The 20194-nt window shown below is 37.8% G+C and overlaps 1 protein-coding gene across 4 annotated transcripts in view; it reads right to left on the reverse strand.

The window, feature by feature from the left end:
* LOC107722221 (RNA binding protein fox-1 homolog 3-like) overlaps window positions 1-20194 on the reverse strand; it is a 446938-nt gene that overhangs the window by 233962 nt on the left and 192782 nt on the right. For all 4 annotated transcript variants that reach the window (XM_016530499.1, XM_016530495.1, XM_016530496.1 and 1 more), the window contains exon 4: window positions 11826-11903. In XM_016530499.1, the coding sequence (XP_016385985.1) occupies window positions 11826-11847 (22 nt within the window). In that variant the 5' untranslated portion in view covers window positions 11848-11903. The remainder of the gene's footprint in view (window positions 1-11825; window positions 11904-20194) is intronic.

Consider the following 20194-nt stretch of genomic DNA (forward strand, 5'->3'; position numbering starts at 1 on the left):
ATATACAGTATATATATATATATATATATATATATATATAACTATTAATAAGCAATAACTAAAAATAATTAATAGCATTATCAAAAAGAAAAACAACAAATCTGTGTTTGTTTGAGCAAATAGCTCAACAAATGGCATGAGTTTGGGGCTAACTGTCTTCTGATTAATGGCAGATGGGGAAGTGTTCAGGAAACCTGTTTGAATAAAGTATTTTTTTGCAGTTCAGAAGTCTCACTAGATATCCGTCTCTTGTTGTGAAGAGAGACTTTTTGAATCTTGGCTCAATTGAGAACATCTGCTGCTTATAGTTGTATAAACGCAATGAGAACAGCAAAATATGTTCCGTGATGTTCTTCAAAAGTGTTTTTATTATTTGTAATATTCAAAGAAAAAAGTGAAATAAGTTAAATATTAGTAAATAGCATCAAAAAAAATAAATGACCTTTATAATATGTTTAAAATGCGTAAAAACACTTTTACAAAGATTTTATTTAACAGAAAATTCCTCTCAACTTTTATGAACGTAAATTATAAAACTGATTCAAGATCAATTACAACCATACATTTAATACAGATTCTTATGTTACCTTGGGATCGATCCCCACAACTACAGACATCGTAAAACGCTTCAAAGTAGAATGATTAAGCCTGGTTTGCACTGCACTAATTAAAATAAAAAAAAGATTTATAGGTCTCAAACACCCATCAGTAGTTTAAACCTACAATCTTTCAGTTTCCAGCTCAGATCTTCAACCAAGAGGTCACAACACCTATTAGGAAAGGTCTGTGCTGCCTTTTGTTGAAACCTCTCTCAACATTCAGAGAACCTCAAAACGATTCACACGGGTAACTTCATGCCATACGGGCGCTAAAAGGTAATGCTAGAAGCAAATACCACCCCCCCGCCCCACTACCAATGTCCCTCTCCCCACTTTCCGCTTCTATGCGAGGAAAAAAGAGGGAATTTTATGACTCCATTTTTGCTGCGGCCATTAAACGGGTGAGAGAAGGATTAACGACCAGCCCCAACATTTTACAGTGTTTGATTGAAACGATGCATGACACTCAGGGAATGTCGACTCGTAGACAAAGTAGAGAGAAAGAGATTTGAAAATGTCAGTAACTCAGCAGAGAAAAACTGTAAACTTGTCCAGCTGTCCTGAAACTTGTGTGTTTAGAACACCTCAGTTTGTCTTTTCCTTTCGTCTGGATCAGTGCCGCGTGTTTACTTATGTGTTGCAGACTAAAGGCGTCTCTGGAGAGCCTATTGTTTGGGGTGTCTAAATCTTCTGAAGGCTGGATAGCGTGGGAGAGAGGATAGATAAATGTTTGGTACCACCTGCTGGACAGTAGATGTCACTTTGGAGAAAAATGAAGTGAAAATGAACAACAGATTGCAGTGCGGCTGCTTCTCGTCTCTCCTGGACCAAGTAGGTGGAACTGGGTGTGTAAAAGCGGTTCGTAATTCTCCCTCTGGGACTCTTACAGTCTTAAAGCTTCTAGTCGTATAATTTCAGTCAACTATGTGCAACATTTGACAGTAAAAGTTGGATTAATGCAAAGCACATTACAACAAAGAACTTTAAATGAAGCTTATAACCTAAACGGATTTGCCACAATGTAATGAATTAACGCTGAGTGAAAGATTTATGCAAATCGGCCATAATGCTATATCAAACAAAAGCAATACTAAGTTAAAAAATAAAATGCCGCACCCAAATATGATCAATACGTATTTCTGTAAGACATAACTGCTGACGCAGACTGTGGGCCAGTGTTACACTATCAATCAGCGGGGAACCATATCAATTTAAGCATTTAAAAGCAATGACATGAATCACCTCTATTCATTATATGATGTGCCCATGAATCGAAGATTCAAAAATTAATCTTTGCAGCAGAGCTGGGCAAAAGCCTCTCGCATGTACAAATGTTTTGCAAACAGTCTCTGCTCCCAGACAATTCTTGCACTCTCCCGCTTGCGTCTTCTGCATTACATGCATCGCTGCCTGCGCAGTCCCCACATACATAAATAAGCTCCTCTGCTGCTTCTTGTGCCAACATGTGCGGAAATGGAAGGCGGGCTTTTAATTGTTTAGCGATGAAGTTATCACAGCAGCAACGATGCTGAGAGAATTAAGCGGGAGGACAAAATTAGAACCACTGACTCCAGCACTATCTAGGGCCGTAAGCTGGCACAATGTAGTGTTTGGAGAGGACTCTCGCCCTCTTAGGGATCGGTTCCTTAGCCAGCCATTCGGCTTGCTCCACTAATTTACTCATTTATATTTAGCTTAGTCTTCTTCTACAGTTTATACAAAAACAAAAAACAAAAAAAAAATTACAGTGACGGTCCACCAGGAGCAGTAATTCTCCCTCTGGGACTCTTACAGTCTTAAAGCTTCTAGTCGTATAATTTCAGTCAACTATGTGCAACATTTGACAGTAAAAGTTGGATTAATGCAAAGCACATTACAACAAAGAACTTTAAATGAAGCTTATAACCTAAACGGATTTGCCACAATGTAATGAATTAACGCTGAGTGAAAGATTTATGCAAATCGGCCATAATGCTATATCAAACAAAAGCAATACTAAGTTAAAAAATAAAATGCCGCACCCAAATATGATCAATACGTATTTCTGTAAGACATAACTGCTGACGCAGACTGTGGGCCAGTGTTACACTATCAATCAGCGGGGAACCATATCAATTTAAGCATTTAAAAGCAATGACATGAATCACCTCTATTCATTATATGATGTGCCCATGAATCGAAGATTCAAAAATTAATCTTTGCAGCAGAGCTGGGCGAGGTGGAAACATATGAGCTGAAATGCTCAAATCAATAACTGCATTATTCTTTTATAGCCTGAAGACAGTGATGCATACAAAGCCACGAATGGGTCGTTCTGATCATCCTAGAAGCTCATCAGAGGTTGAGGGGCTTCTTTTAGAAGACATGACTGCTTACGGTTTCACTTTACGTAGTATAAATATTGAAAGATTGTGTTTATCAGGCCAAAAATCCATTTGAACTTAGTTACGGAAGCAAATTTCAACAGGAAGGAGACAAACAAGCTGTTTCAGGAGATATTTTGCAATAGTGTGGACATTACCAGCGCTTTGCCTGAAGTGGGCATCAAGAGCAATGTGTTTGGCATTAGGTCCAATCCAGTAATGGACAATAATTCAGCTGCCACTAGGGTTAAAAATTACTTCCTGGCCGGTTAATACACCATTCCTCCAAACGTTTCCACTGAATTCTCATCATGCTCATTCCCTGCTTCCACTAGGCCTGTTTTTCACCGATTTTAATTGTAATGAGCCCATTGTACGCTGTATTGGGCGTGATGAAGGGCTCATTATCCTCATAAACAACACCCTGTGCGTCCTTTGAGAGGCCTCAAATCAGTGTGATGAGTACCCTCAACCCTCGCCCCTCTCCAAACACTCAGGCACTGCGGGCTTAATAATGCAACACTGCGCGATTATCATTACGAGGTTTTTTTCTCTGTTAATTTTTGATGAGGAACTAGTGGAGAAACATCTCTAAGTGCTGAAAGAACATTAACCACAAGGAAACACATAGCTTTGACTAATTATATTACCGCAGCAGGTTGGGAAAGGAGAAATTGTTTAAGGCCAGCACATCTACAATAATTTGCAAGGAACTTTGCAAGCAAGATTCACTTGCTTTAGAATTCAGGTTTACAAATGGGAGACGTACTTACTCAACTTTTTTATTAATATTATGATACTATTATGATATATATGATATTATGATAATATTTATATGAGTAGTCCACCCCAAAAAAAGAATTAATTCATCATGAATCAGACTGAATAAACAGATTCATTGAAAAGATCCAACTCAAACGAGTAAATCATTCATGATTTGGAGATTGCTATTTTTAGCAATAGATTTTATGTGAACAACAAAAAGTTAAATTCAAGTCTGATCATCAAACAAAGTTTCAGAACACTTGGAATATAGTGTCAAATCAATTGCCAAATTAACTACTTTTTTTAGCTTTTTTAGGGCTTTTTTGTTATTTTGGAGCTCGACAACCATAGTCACCATTTACTTTCATGATATAAAAAAAACAGATAAAATCCAGGATGTTCCTCAAAAATTCACATTTTGTCTTCCACACAAAAATGTAAGTCTTATAGTCTTACAACATGAGGTTAAGTAAATAATGAGAAGATTTGTTTTTAAAAATGTAGGGGAACAGTTCCTTTAATATTAAATAAGCCTGACTTTACGCTGCTAATCAAATGATCACCGAATATAATGCATCACACGTATCACAGCATGTCAACCACAATCATTTCTCATCTGTATGACGGGGATAGGATGCTATAGCTAAGATTAACTTCCTGTTTGCGCCTCCTCTGAGCAGCTGACAGAGAGACATCTTTCGATAATCAATGTCATGTCGCTATGCTTCAAAGAACCTCCAATCCTGTCCAAGAAGCATTTTGAAACATTAAAAGCAGAGCTGGGCGAGGTGGAAACATATGAGCTGAAATGCTCAAATCAATAACTGCATTATTCTTTTATAGCCTGAAGACAGTGATGCATACAAAGCCACGAATGGGTCGTTCTGATCATCCTAGAAGCTCATCAGAGGTTGAGGGGCTTCTTTTAGAAGACATGACTGCTTACGGTTTCACTTTACGTAGTATAAATATTGAAAGATTGTGTTTATCAGGCCAAAAATCCATTTGAACTTAGTTACGGAAGCAAATTTCAACAGGAAGGAGACAAACAAGCTGTTTCAGGAGATATTTTGCAATAGTGTGGACATTACCAGCGCTTTGCCTGAAGTGGGCATCAAGAGCAATGTGTTTGGCATTAGGTCCAATCCAGTAATGGACAATAATTCAGCTGCCACTAGGGTTAAAAATTACTTCCTGGCCGGTTAATACACCATTCCTCCAAACGTTTCCACTGAATTCTCATCATGCTCATTCCCTGCTTCCACTAGGCCTGTTTTTCACCGATTTTAATTGTAATGAGCCCATTGTACGCTGTATTGGGCGTGATGAAGGGCTCATTATCCTCATAAACAACACCCTGTGCGTCCTTTGAGAGGCCTCAAATCAGTGTGATGAGTACCCTCAACCCTCGCCCCTCTCCAAACACTCAGGCACTGCGGGCTTAATAATGCAACACTGCGCGATTATCATTACGGGCTTTTTTTCTCTGTTAATTTTTGATGAGGAACTAGTGGAGAAACATCTCTAAAAGCTGAAAGAACATTAACCACAAGGAAACACATAGCTTTGACTAATTATATTACCGCAGCAGGTTGGGAAAGGAGAAATTGTTTAAGGCCAGCACATCTACAATAATTTGCAAGGAACTTTGCAAGCAAGATTCACTTGCTTTAGAATTTAGGTTTACAAATTGGAGACGTACTTAACTTTTTCATTAATAATATGAAATTAAATCTTAAAATGAGGGGATGAACACTGTTTAGACGAATAGTCCACCCCCCAAAAAATAATTCATTCATCATGAATCAGATTGAATCAACTGATTCATTGAAAAGATCCAACTCAAACTAGCAAATCATTCATGATTCGGACATTGCTAATGTTTTATCACTAGATTTTTTTGTGAACAACAAAAAGTTAAACTTAAGTCTGATCATTAAACAAAGTTTCAGCAGACTTGGAATATAGTGTCATGGCCAAATGTCAAATTAACTTTTTTTTTTGTGCATTTTTGGTGCTTTTTTGTTATTTTGGATCTTGACAACCATGGTCACCATTTACTTTCATGATATTAAAAATATTAATTAAATCCAGGATGCTCCTCAAAAATCCATCTTTTGTCTTCCACACAAAAAAATTAAAGTCTTACAGTCGTACAGGATGAGGTTAAGCAAATAATGACAAGGTTTTACATTTTGGCGGGGGTGGGACATTTCCTTTAATATTAAACAAGCCTGACTTTACGCTGGTAATCAAATGATCACAGAATATAACGCATCACACGTATCACAGCATGTCAACCACACCGCAATCATTTCTCGTCTGTATGACAGGGGATAGGACGCTAGCTAAGATTAACTTCCTGTTTGCACCTCCTCTGAGCAACTGACAGAGAGACATCTTTCGATAATCGATGTCATGTCTCCATGCTTCAAAGAATCTCCAATCCTGTCCAAGAAGCCTTTTAAAACATCAAAACTTTCTAATTAAAGGCGTGTCATTGCGATTCTGATTTGAGTCCTGCGATTTGGCCAAAGGGGCTCTTGATGAGAGCAGATACAAGCCAAACAGTCTCGGGTGAAATTATGATTAGAAAGCTTTATAACCAAAGTGTGGCTGATATTGCCTTCAATGGCACGCCACAGCAAGGCAAGTAAAACATCACTACCAAAAAATGTTAATTTTCTCATCATTTACTCACCTGTATGTCTTTCCAAACCGTTTGCCTTTTTGCTCGGCAGAATACTGCAGAAAGTGTATGGTGACCAGGATCAGAAATTAATCAGGGCTCCCAAAATCAACAAAAATGACCCCAAATAATTAAAATGTGGGGGGCAATTAATGTCTCCTCTGTTGTTATCTGTTATCTAACATTTGATATATTTCATAATATCTAGACTTAAACACTATAGACCAGTGGTTCTCTTTTAAGATGACTTAAAGTAAGACAAAATTATTAAATTTGATGTGTGTGTGTGTGTGTGTGTGTGTTTATTTACTTTTTTTATTCATTCTCAACAACTTGTATGCCAAGCTCTAAAATATTAGAAATTGTATGGAAATTATTTTTTTTTTTTGACATACTTAGTCTTTCAGTATTTGACATAAATAACTAAGTAAATAATAGCTAGACAAAAATAAGCCCTTATAAAATGTTTAAAATGCTCCTTAATAAAAGTCTTAATTTCTGACATTGATGGTGAACATGGATGGGAAGCAAGATTTCCAGTGAATAACTTACATTTCAGTCTGTTCCTCACACAGAGCCATCATATGATTTCAGATGACTTAATAATTATTATTATAGAATAATAATTATTATGATGCTTTTATCATGTTTTTTTTTTTGCAGATTGACAGCATTGTTCACCATCGAATTTCATTTTATGTAAGAAAACACTGTGAACATTTTTCAAAACTTCTTTTGTGTTTGACTGAAAAAAAGAAAGTCACAAGTTTGAAACGACATGAGGGTGAGAAAATGATCACAAAACTTTCAATTTGGGGTGAGCTGTCTCTTTAAAACCTGTTGCACAGTAACACTGCAAGAGTAAGCACTGAGTAAGCACTCTTTTGCATATTTCTCCTGGTTCTCAATATTTTACAGCATGAATTATAATATTCTGTTCTTTGAAGTCTCCAGTAAGGCTTTGCTTTGACTGTGAGTAATTCCAAATGTATATTTTCCTCACGGCACGCTGGCACACACCCCATCTGCCGTGATTTAGGCCTAAAACAAACAGCTCAAACAGGCAGCACTGGATACAGTGGATGCCACTATCCACCAAGGTAACCGAGTTAGGATTGAACGCTGTCCCGGCAATTGGATTTCCATTGACAGATCCGTAGAAGCTGCAGACGTACAGAAACAGAGCGGCGAGGCAGTCAGGTGCTATCTTTGCTTTTTCACCCCTCTGCTTTTTGAAAGTATCTGACCAGAAAGGGCTGATATCTGCCTCAGTACTCGAAAAATGTAAGTCCGTTCATGTCAGTCGAACTTGGACATTTGTATTTGACCATCTACGCCGAGTGATTTATTTGAGCCGAAGGAAACACGGTGCACAAATTATGCTTTGCTAAGCGCTTTAAGGACCACTATTTTAGAGGGAGTGAGTCTTTGACCTTGAGGAACTTTGTTAGTCTTGGATCAGATGGTCAGTTTAATGCTGAGTTCAGGATGTTTACAGTTACAAAATACCAGTGCCAGACCCGAGCCAGGTCTATCATTTCATCTCATTACTTGTTGTCACAAGGGATTTTTCGCTCTCTCTGTCCATTCTGTTAATGGCATCAATGGCCCTTCACCTAGGGAGCACAGAACTTAAAATATGGGGAAAAAAAGAATGCATTTGCCCTTACAAAGTAATATTTAATAAAAAAAAAAAAGTTTGTTTACTGAAAATTACTTGTTATTCGCTTAAAAATATTATTATTATTATTTTAAAGGTTGTTTACTGAAAATTATTTCATCTGATACAGCAGATATTGTCATGTTTTGAGAACTTATTTAACATGGGGGAAAAAAAGATTTAAAAAAAAAAAAATGTATATTGCATGTTTGCAAAATTATTATGATAAACAAAGTCCTATATTTGGCAGAATATATTTGCACTTTAAAAACAGGCGTAATGACAGCAATTCATCAAACATTTACTCAGTGGAAATACTACTGAGAAATAAATGATTTTGGCAGGATGATAAACTCAGTCGTGAGAGAGATTTGTAGATAATCAGACAAAACAGGTGAAAATTGCATGAATAATTTGTTGAAACGAGAGTGAGACAACCGCACTGTTACACAGCGTGCTCCAGGGGTTGGAGTGTCGTCGTCTGTGGAGACGTGGCTGAATTTGACTAATGCTTCTCTCGCTGTGACCAATAGAGACGAATGTTACTTTAAATCCGAAATACTTAAATCCAGCTTTCGATGACTCCAGGCAAATATCATTAATCACACGGGGCCCACCTCGCTCAGCACGCGCGTGCACGACCAGATGATGGTTTTCCCTGACTCAATCCATCACGTACGTGTCGTGAGCGTGGGCCCTCGTACCGGCTGAGAGCCTCCATGTAGGGGCCCCGCTAAGTGAAAGAGTTACAACAGCTGTACCTGGCACTGGTCGGTGCTCTCAGAGCGGCCCGGCTCCCCACTTAGAATGTCATCCGGCTTGTTTTAAAAGAGCGTCACGCCATGGAGCCCCTCGTTTGATGTATCGTTCCTCATCTTTACAGTTTTGGGAATAACAGGTCTAACTTATCAATTTGGCACCTGAAATCCCACCGCTTACAGTTTTAGCACATCATGTGTGGGGGTGATGTCATCCTGTGACAGCATTTCCTCTTCTCATTACGGGACATTTTTAGACAGGTCAATACAAATGAAAAAGGGGGCCGTTTTAGAATATCCCATTTGCCTGAAAATGAATCAAGTTATCTCAAATTATTTCAGCACTAAGGTGTGCGGTGAAAACGCCGACGCGGAATAAGTACATTTCCGCCTCTCTCAAGAATTAAAGACCACTCTATGTTCACCACAGGCCTTGGTCGTACATAATCGTTCTTATTGTCTAAACATAAATGTTTACTGCAGATGGCATTGTGATATTTGGCAGAAAACGTGCCCATTTTGAAGACAACATGAGGGCAAAAAAAGGGGGAAAATGCTATTGCTATTTGTGAGTAATATTTAATTAATGACTTTCATAAATAATGAATAGAGCGGATGTAATTGCAGATGTTTTTATGATGACAGGCTTGGCTTCACTGGGCTTTTTTTTCTCCTCCCTCTTTTCAATTACCATCCAGAACAGGGGAGGCAGAGAGCAGAAATGGAGGGAAAGAGAGAGAGAAAGTGAGGAAGAGAAGAAGTGAGAGAGAGAGAGGCTGGTGGAGGCAGAATTAAAGAGGCTTTTTGTCGCGTTTAATATCAATTCATTCCATGGACTGCTGACACAGGCAGTCCAGAGAGCCCAGGATTTATGGCTCCCTCTAATGGGCATGCTCAGAATCAAAGGCCTGTCGTCAGCACTACTTAAACCACTCCTCTCTCACTCCCTCGCTCCGGCCCTCTCCTCTCCACTCCACTTTTAAAGACACACGCTCATTTACAGCTCTACAGCAGCAGTTCTCAAATATTTTGTGGCAGGAGCCAAATTTATGCCAACATAGCACCAAAATTTGAAACAAGCAATTTATAGTTATTTCTCTTATCTAGTATTGTCCGCTTTTAAGGATAGCGATATGTCACACAACCTGTCCATGTTGGCTTCTGTCTAATTTGGCGAGCTTCAACAGTGACAGATGACACCGTAGAGTCTGATATTAACAAAAAGCCGATTCATTTTTCTATCCTAACAATGCAAAATGATATGGTCACATGCAATTTATTTTATTTTTTGCATGGTTTTATTTCTGCAATTGAGAACCACATCTGTGAAGGGACACACAAACACACACACACACACACACACACACATACACACCAGACCAATGCGACTGCGTTAGTCATTTTGGTCTTATAAGGCAGCTTTGCATTGCTAGAAGAAAAGGTAAGATCAGTAAGGTGCACTTCAAGTTAACTCAGATTCTGTTTAAGGGCACAAGTAAAATTAAGTCTACATTAGGTCTCATTCACCATACATTCAAACATTTGTGGGCAAAACTTGTAAGCAAACATTTTCAAACAAAATTAAAGATCTATGAATATCACACTTTCTAAATTCAGACCACACCACTCTCTGTCTATCTCTCTATCCATCTATCTATATCTACTTTTCATAGATGAATAAAAATAAGAGTTTTATTAACATACATACATTTTGAATGTGATGGAAAATCGTCAATGTTTGCAGACATGTATGAAATTTGTATGTAAATATTAATGAATGAGACCTAATCTCTATCTACCAGGTTTCTAGTAATGTAACTGATCCACAGAGGAAACACCCCAGACAGACGGAAAACAACAATGACACTGAGACATACAGCGGATAAGGATGATATAGGAGAGAGAGAGAAAGCCTGTAAATGTAAATGGTGCAAAAATATGAAATTTCATATTTTGAAATTTCAATCCAACCTTTGGTTACAGCACAATTCACTCTTGAAAGAACATCTAACTCAAAACCAGGAAGATCATGAAACTGTATATTGAGGGGTCACCAGTAGCAGTCAGAATCATTTGCTGCCACTAGGCAAGACGAAGTGAAAAATAAATAAATAAATAAATGAAATAACATTTAAATACAAACAAACATACAATTTAACAATATGAGTGTAAGATATATTAGTCTAGTAGTACAATTTTTGCTCAGTATGAAAGGGGACCTGCAAGGAAAAGAGAAGCTTTGACATTTCGTCCAAGAGTTTGGAGCAACATGAGGGCGAGTTAATGATGGCAAAATTTTTAGCTTTAACTAACAAACAAATATGTGACTGAAAGAAATAGTTCAGCCAAAAATGAAAATTTGCTGAAAACTGACTGACCCTCAGGCCACCCAAGATGCAGATGAGTTGGTTTCTTCATCAGATTTGGAGAAATGTAGCATTAAAGCTGTGTAAAGCTGTGTAAAGCTGTGCGCTTTTGGCCAAAACACCAGTCCATAATTCATAATAATGCTTTCTCCAGTGAAAAGTCCATCCCCTGTTGTCCTCTCTCATCAAAATCCACCAACATATTAGTTTAGAACTGTTTTGGACTGTTTTTGCTTGTAAATGGTGCTTGATTTGTGCATATATCTCTCTTGATTCAGACTGAACAACTTTTTCATTGGAGAAAGCAATATTATGGATAGTGGACTCATATTTTAGCCTTAAAACGATGACATCTTAATGATGGATTTGTTTATTACAAACACAGCTTTTCACTTCACAAGTCGTTAACTGATGGACTGGAGTCATGTGGATTACTGTGATGTTTTTAGCAGCTCTTTGAACTCTGACGGCACCCATTCACTGCAGGGGATCCACTGGTCAGCAAATGATGTCATGCTAAATTTCTCCAAATCTGTTCTGATAAATGAACAAACTTATCTACAGCTACACCCACACAATGCATCTAGACAAACATTTAGTGCATGACCTTAACAAACACACTGACCTGCCCAACTGGGGGTCTCCATGTACAGCTGTGGCTGAGCAGGTGGGGTCTCACTGCAACCACAGAGGTGTCTGATTCCTAACGGAGAGAAAGACAGCAACAAGTTTTGAGCCTGAGAATGAAAGCCACACAATTACATGCAAACAAAAACATTTAATTCCTCAAAAAGTGGTATTTAAAATTTCCTTTGAATTAAGAACGAAGCCCAGTCTACAATAACAAAGAAGGTGAGCTCCCAATTTACATTACAGATTGCTCTGAAATTCTTAATTTTTTAGACTTGTTTAAATTGTTTTTTTTTCATTTCATATGCCCTTGTTATGATAATGTTTGAGGGAATTGAGGAACAGTCAGAAGACCTGCAGGGTCCAGATAAGCTCAGAACCCCACCAGAACCACCAAATCCTCTGCATGTACGGCAACCGTGCTTCATGCTACGCTGGTACTGAAGTGGATCTGCCATAACATTTGGAGCACACACACCAGCTTGTGTGCTTCCACACATAGTTACGGATAAATAAAGCGAAAAAAAAAAGGCACTCTTTGGATACGTAAACATGGAAGCTGCAAACGCACAAGGCATATATTAACCACAAACCCCTTCATGTCCTGTTAACCTTTTCAGATTGGAAACAGTTAAGTATGATAGTTGGATAAGAAGGATAATTATTCTGTTGGTCTGACCCGGAGAGAAAATGGGCATGGTGTCACTGTTAATTTAAAATCGACTGAACTAAGGCAGGTTTGGCTGTGTGTACATGATAGCAGGTGGCTTCAAATCACATTCTTATTTAGAGAAACACTGTAGTGAGTAAGAAATCACTTCACCCAGAGAAGTGTGAGGGAAGAAGAAGAAGAAGAAGAAGAAGAAAAATGAAACGGGGAAAAAGATGATAATGCTGCAACTTTTACTTGGACACAGAAAAATATACAACCCAACAAACACGAGGCCCCAGAGAGTGAATGCAGCACTCTGGACAAAAGACCCCGTTAGAGCATTACCGTAATTACACGGCCGTAATGGCCTCTATTGCAGGCTATTCAGATTAAATATGCATAGTGCCCCGTCCATATCCACGGGGCTTAAAAGTGTTGTTCCTATGTGTCATTTAATTGTTAGCATTAATCTGAAATATAGATCTAATGTGTTTATTGAAAACAGCACTCTGCCATGCTGGAATTGAATGTCTTTCTGTCTTTATTGCATATCATTCTTTCTTTAACAACTCGCTCACAAATCATCCACATTTTTTCCCGTTACCTCTTTTTGCCTCTTTTCCCATCACCCTTTCTGTAATTCTAAAAGTGACAGTTCACCCAGAAATTGTCTCTCACACCCATATGACTTTTTTCTTCAGTGGAACTCAAAAGGATAAACTCTAAAAAATGTGCTGGTTGCTCTTACAATAAATGAGGACTGAAACATTGAGGCTTCAAAAACAGATGAAAAGCACCTTAACAGCGGTGAAGTCTTACGACGCCGTAAGTGAGAGAAACACATTTGTGTTGCTCTTCACTCAATTCAGTCCATGAGTTGAACTTGAGAACCGATTTGTGAAAGAAAAATTCAGTTTTTGTGAACCAAATCAAATGATTCATTTGAAAAGATCTGAAAAATCTCTACTTATCTCATGAGCATGCCAAGAAGAGCCAGACAGGATTGAATAATGAATAAATACTTAAATATTTGTGTGTTTCTTCACAGAAAGTATGTTGTATGATTTCATTCAAAACTATATGGACCACTTTTATGACGCTTTTCCATCCTTTTTGAAGCATCAAAGCATTAATCATCACTTATTGTAATTGCATGCAAATGAAAACAGTGCTCTGAGTTTTCTTTTAGTAAAGTTATAAAGGGTTAAGAATAGATAAGAGTGAATAAATGATGAAAGAAAATTTGAATGTCATTTTTGGATAAACTATTCCTTTAAAAATGACATCTAACCCTCTTTTTTCCTTCCTCCCAAAGTCCATTCTCTCTGTGTCAGTCTATCTGAGAGAGGCTGTAGTTCTCTGTGGGGAAGTGTCTAATTTCATTCCGAGTGTTCCCCTCTGTGGTCAAGAGTAGAACTGAAACCCGGAGACGCAGGAAGTCTTCTGGGAAATCCAGTTCACTACAGACTCGGTGAGAATTCATTTCTGAAGAATTTCGCTTCGCTTGCCTGAAAACAGGCTCATAGGGTGGCAATGAAAAACAGAGGTCTCTGCATGTCAACAAAACCCTGAGCGTATTTGTGTCCATCCACCGAACCCAACGTGTATAAACACAAATGCTCCTTTCCGAAACCTAGCGAGATGCCTACGGAGACAGCATTTTAAGGTGAAGGCTGTTTCAAAGGGTATAAACAATATTATAAAACACCTCATTTGAACCAAATACTAAGATAACATTGCATATATATGCTTTGCAGATAGGACAATCCCAGAATGCAATGTAACAAACTCAATGGAGGAAAGAAAATCCATGATAGCAGACAAAAAAAACACATATTTCATTCAATACTGAAAATTTAACTAAATATTTTTACCCAGCATTTTTGTGTCGTATTTATTGTAAGCCAAGGCTATCCCATGAGGCCACAGGAGAAGATTTGTGAATGGCAGTTAAAGGTGGGGTAAGCGGTTTCTGGTAGCCAATGTTGACATTTGAAATCACCAAAACAAACACACCCCTACCCCCAAAAGGGTCTCGCCCCTATTTTGATAGCTCCACCGCACACATACGTACGCAACCCAGGCAACGATTAGTTCTGTGAAACAAAGCAAAACCAATGTTACACCTTGTCTTGCTGATTGGCTACAAGTTTGTTTTGCTAGTCTGCCCGAATCAGTTTTATAGTGTTTTTGAAAAATCGCTTACCCCACCTTTAAGAAAGACAACTGAGGCTGGTAGGTCACATGACAATGACAACATGAAGAATGTAGTATGTCCAGATTAAATTCATACAACACAAATTCATACTACAGAACATACTTTTTTAATGGTTGTGAAGCAATTATTCAAAAGAAGTATGTACTCAGTGAGTATGTGAGTTTGGATGAAGCAAGTGAGTGAGCAGAGCATCCCAAATCATTCATTTATGAGGTTTAATCACAGTTACGATGCCAACTTAGAAGACAGCTGTCGGTGTAGGCAGCCTACTAGGTACTTCAAATTCGACAAATTTCACAAACTAAACTGTGTTTGAAGCGGGATTGATAAAAGTAATTAAAATTAAGGATGGAAGATGATAAATTTTGCTCATTTATAAGAATATCCTACTGGTGTCTGATGCATTAGCGTTTGCTGATATGCTAGTGCATCAATGCGTCCATTGCGGCCTGACACTCAACCTTTTGAACAGATATTGATGGATCGCAAAGGAACTCACGCAATAACAGAGACACACGCCAACACACACACATGAACAAAGCGTGTGTATTGATTTCATCCAAACAGAGCTCATATCTCACAGCCCTCTGTCTCCCTCCTACACTGTCTCTCTCTGCCTGTAATGAATTACCATGCACTGGCTCCAGTATTTTTGGGAACAAGGCCAACATAATTTGTTATTTCATCATAAGTAATTAAAAGCTGTTTCTTTTCCTGTTGTGTCGGAGCTGATTAATTATTTGGACCGTAAAAAGGCATAAATAACACAGAACTGAAGAGTGCCATGGAAAAAAAAAAACAATAAAACAACCATCACTCGGACTACATTGATGTCGCAAGCAAAAAGAAAATAGCATCCCACTAAAGTCTATTTGCCCAGCTATTTAGTTTCATACACAATAAATAAACCGTTGGCTGCTGTATGATGAGAACAGTGCAATAACAAATGTTATATCTCAACTATGAAAGGTCTGCAGACGAAAACTAGCCGCCTGACATGCCACAGGTGTAATGCAGACATGTGCATTTATTTCAATTGTTCACAGTTCGAATGTGTATTTTAGACAACATTTTGTGTCATGTGATATTGCAAGCATGATTTCAAGTGAGATTTATGCAATTTCACACGCGCAAAAGCGGCTGCGACAGTCTAATCACAGCCATGAGATATTGCTTTTCTTACAACTTAAACAGTGTTAATATTGCGTAACTTACATTTTTAGATGCAGACAATTTCCAGTTACTTTGCCCATATTTGCCCTGACAACGAAAATAGTTACAAAGTAAGTAAAACACAAACAACTGTTGCGCAACTCCAAGCAAACACACACAGAGCTAAACCATTGTTTTGAATGAATCTGTTGAGAAAATGATTCAGTGACTCTTTCATAAAGACAATGGTTTGGTTTCTGAATCAATCAGTGTTTTTGAATGACTCGGTTGACTGAATGATTCAATGACTCATTCATGAGAACAGTCATTGGTCTTGTTCCCAAATGAAATCACAATTTTGAACAAAGTATTTGAATCGCTCTCTGATAAAACTTGTCACTTGACTCCACTTACTGGTGTTTGTAACATGCAGTAACATGCAGAGTTACTGAAAATGTATCACCAATGTGCAGCTCAGTCAATAAACTCCAATAAACGACCAGAATACTAACCTAACCTAAAAGAGCCAAATTAGAGATTGCAGACTTTAAATTCTGTCTAACATTAAATAGACACATACTGTTGTAAGAATAAAGGGGTCAATGGTTTTCCAATTTGATGTTGCCGATGAAGTTATTGGCACAAAACATGATAATAATAATAAAAAAAAATAAAAAAAAAAGTATCATACCAATGGATTAAAATGCCGTTTTGGCAATCAATGAATAATTCTATATAATAGCAGACTGTAAAAATAAATAAATAAGATGGAATACAAAACAAAAGAGAAATAAAAGTTATTCAGCCAAAAGAGCTTTATGTTCCATTAGAGAAGCCATTCCATGTCAGAAACTGAGGCTGAATTGATTTAGCAATACACATTTTAAAGATCAGAAGACAGAATAATGCTTTTATCAGTTCCTTGTGTGCAAAATAAGAAGTGAAGGATGTGCTTCTACATCTTTTCAACAGAGGATGAGAACATTTTGTGTGTGGTGGGGGGGATAAAAAGTGGCCAGGGCAGTGGCACGGCATAAAAGAACAATTTAACTTTGTAATGCTGTGCCTGCATCCTTTTGGATTCTACTTGGCTTTGTGAAGCAGATTAGTTGAGCAGCTTTTACAGGCTTTGGTAAATAGAGTTGTAACTCCATTCATCCCCCATTCACAGAGTAAATATCCCCTTTCACACACACCAGAGCACAGTGGCACACACACTGACCTGGAAACACTTCTCAATTACAGACAAGCTGGAGCTCATCAACTCTTCCTACAGGGAGCCCGAATAGAGAGTCTGGACATAAATATTAAGCCTTGAACAGCCTGCTGTAATTTGATTTTCATACTGGGTCAATATATGAAAGCTGTGAGAGCTAATGTTCCTGTTGCGTATGGAGTTTCACCTCATATCGCTAGGCTGGGAATTTATGTGGCATGTATGTTTGCTTTCGCATGTGCTTGAGATTGCTTGTTGTAGTTTGAGATTTTGTTGAAAGATTAGCTCATCTGAAAATGAAAAACCTGCCATAATTTACTCAGCTTCATGTCGTTGAAAATCTGAATGACTTTATTTCTTCTGTGAAACACCACAGGAAAACTGTACAGGCCATTTTTTTGCCCATGTAATTAGAGTCCATACTAAAGCTCCATAAAATGGGATGACTCACACACTTTGTGATAGCTTTATGTGAGGAAAAGAACACATTTTAAGTTGTTATCCAGTTATAATATTCGACTCAAATAAACTTTCAACCTTACCGAGTTGAATTCAGGAACTGAATCAGTTAGATTTGTGAATTAATTACTCTGAGTGGTTCTGCGAACTGGAACTGATTCAAAAGAATGATTCTTTCACAATTCAGATGTCATTACATTGTCAAGATTTTTAGTGAATAAAAATGTAAAATAATGTGCATGACATGAAACGTTTTATGATACTTTTACGGTGCTCTGAGTCATGTTGTAGCTTGAAAGCTCAACTTATGCATGATAAACAGCATAAAAAAGAGCAGCATTAACACTATTCAAAATTTGTCCTTTTGTGCTCCACAGAATAATGAACATCATTATTTGATTACATTTGCATCAGACTTTCTAGTCTTTTTGAAACTGTTCCATTTATGATACGTTCATGGTGCTTTTGAGCCACTTTAAAGCTTTAACGCTTGCATGAAAAAGAGCAACCAGCACACTATTTTAGGAAAGTCTCATAAGAATGAAAGAATGACATAAGGGTAAGTAAATAATGACAGATTTTTCATTTTTGTATTAACTATCCCATTACATCTCTTTCTTTTGACCAGCACTGAAACTAAAATATGTCTGACTACCACCACAATGTTCCTCATCTCATATAGCTGTAGGTAAGCAGTAAATAACAGCTTTATCCCTGGTGAGTGGCTGAGATGTTTAAGAGCACGGAGCGGACTGCACTCTCACCAGCAGCCCTGCTGAACCACATGTTGCAAATGTTAATGAGGATTCCCAAATGCCAGGCCACTCTGGGGACTCTGCCTTTAACCAACCCAGCAGATAAATAATACAATGCCCACCTATAACTACACTGGACACATGTAGCGAATGATGAAAAGGCCTCGGAAGAAGAGGAATGGTAGGTATTAAACACATAGACTTGACTGACTAGCCAATGCAATTGAAATCCTCCTTATTCTGGTAAGCCAAAGTCTTCAAATTGACCTTCCTAAAATGAACATGAAACAGGATTTGCTATGGCGCATCATCATCCTCCCTCATAACCGAGGCGTCGCTGTGGGTTTGCTTGGTTTTGATATTGCATTTGTTGGGTAAAAATATTGAATATACAGCTAATAGACATCTCCATTAAGATCCTAGTGTTGTCATTCCACTGCAACATGAACCCAATTTATGTTGGACAGAAAGGATTCTGGGAAATTGAACACTAGGACGTCTGATGCAAATTGAACATGAGGGACATTGAATATTAAAACAGGCAAACTACCCCATTGACTGAAAGTGGGGGGAGAGATGGAAATTTAAATGAAATACAGCCCGCCGTAAAAGGGTGAAAATACAGGACCAAAACAAAATCAACAAGTGAATAATTACCAACAACAGCTTGGTTTATTTCCAGTTTGAATTGATTTACTAAAACATAAATATACAATAAAAAGTAACAAGGGTGTAAAGCATGTTGTTAAAAATTTATCATTTTTAGCAAAGAGAGTGAGATGTCAGACGGGATGCGCCTCTGATCATGAAACGCTGTTGGTTTACCATCGATGGCTTTCTTCAGAATTAGGAAAACAACCTGTGCTTGCTTTATAGAGGCAGATGAAAACAGGGTTTTATGATAATTATTTCCGAAGCTGTGTGGATTTAGTGAGCTTTTAAAGTGGAAATCGAGACATCGTTGGAGGTAGTAAGACTGTCATCCTGTTTTCAATGGAATCCCACAGTATATCATTATATATTACGGAACGGCCGTAATTATGTTGTTGTTGCAAACGTGCGTTCTCTTCTTGAACATGGTGGCTGAACTTGACTTTAGTGTCATTAGTGGAGAAGTGCCATTTCTTAATGTTGGTGCCACCAAAAGCTCTTCATTCAAGCTAGTCTGATTTTTATTTTTATGTAAAGCCCTAAAATAATCAGTAATTTTATTCTTTACATGCTTTGCCTTAGAAACCCAAAACACTTGGGCCTGTTTGGTTTCAGGACACGCATTAAACTTCACATTACAATACAAGCATTAAAGAAATAGTTCACCCAAAAACGAAAATTTGCTGAAAATTTACTCTGTAAATGAGTTAGTTTTTTCATCAGAACAGATTTTGAGAAATGTAGCATTACATCATTTGCTCACCAAAGAATCATGTGCAGCGAATGGGTGCCGTCAGAATGAAAGTCCAAACATCTGATTAAAAAAAAATCACAATAATCCACAAGTAATCAACACAACTTCAGTACATCAATTAACATCTTGTAAAGTGAAAAGCTTCATGTTTGTAAGAAACAAAGAAGGATTTTTTTTATTTTGAAGCTTCACTTCTGGCCAAAATACGAGCCCATAATCCATTACAACGCTTCATCCAGTGAAAAAGTCAATCCCCTGTTGTCCTCTCACATCAAAATCCACAGACATATTTGTTTAGAACTCTTTTGGACTGTTTTCACTTGTAAACAATGCTTGATCTGTGCATATTTCTCTCCTGATTCAGATGAGACAACTTTTTCAATGGAGTAAGTAGAATTATTTGTGTTAATTGATAGACTGGAGTCATGTGGATAACTTGTAGATTATTGTGATGTTTTTATCAGCTGTTTGAACTCTCATTCTGACGGCACCCATTCACTGCATAGG

Source organism: Sinocyclocheilus rhinocerous, unplaced genomic scaffold (genome assembly GCF_001515625.1).
Source record: "Sinocyclocheilus rhinocerous isolate Xijiao unplaced genomic scaffold, SAMN03320098_v1.1 scaffold334, whole genome shotgun sequence".
In the NCBI taxonomy this organism is placed as follows: domain Eukaryota; kingdom Metazoa; phylum Chordata; class Actinopteri; order Cypriniformes; family Cyprinidae; genus Sinocyclocheilus; species Sinocyclocheilus rhinocerous.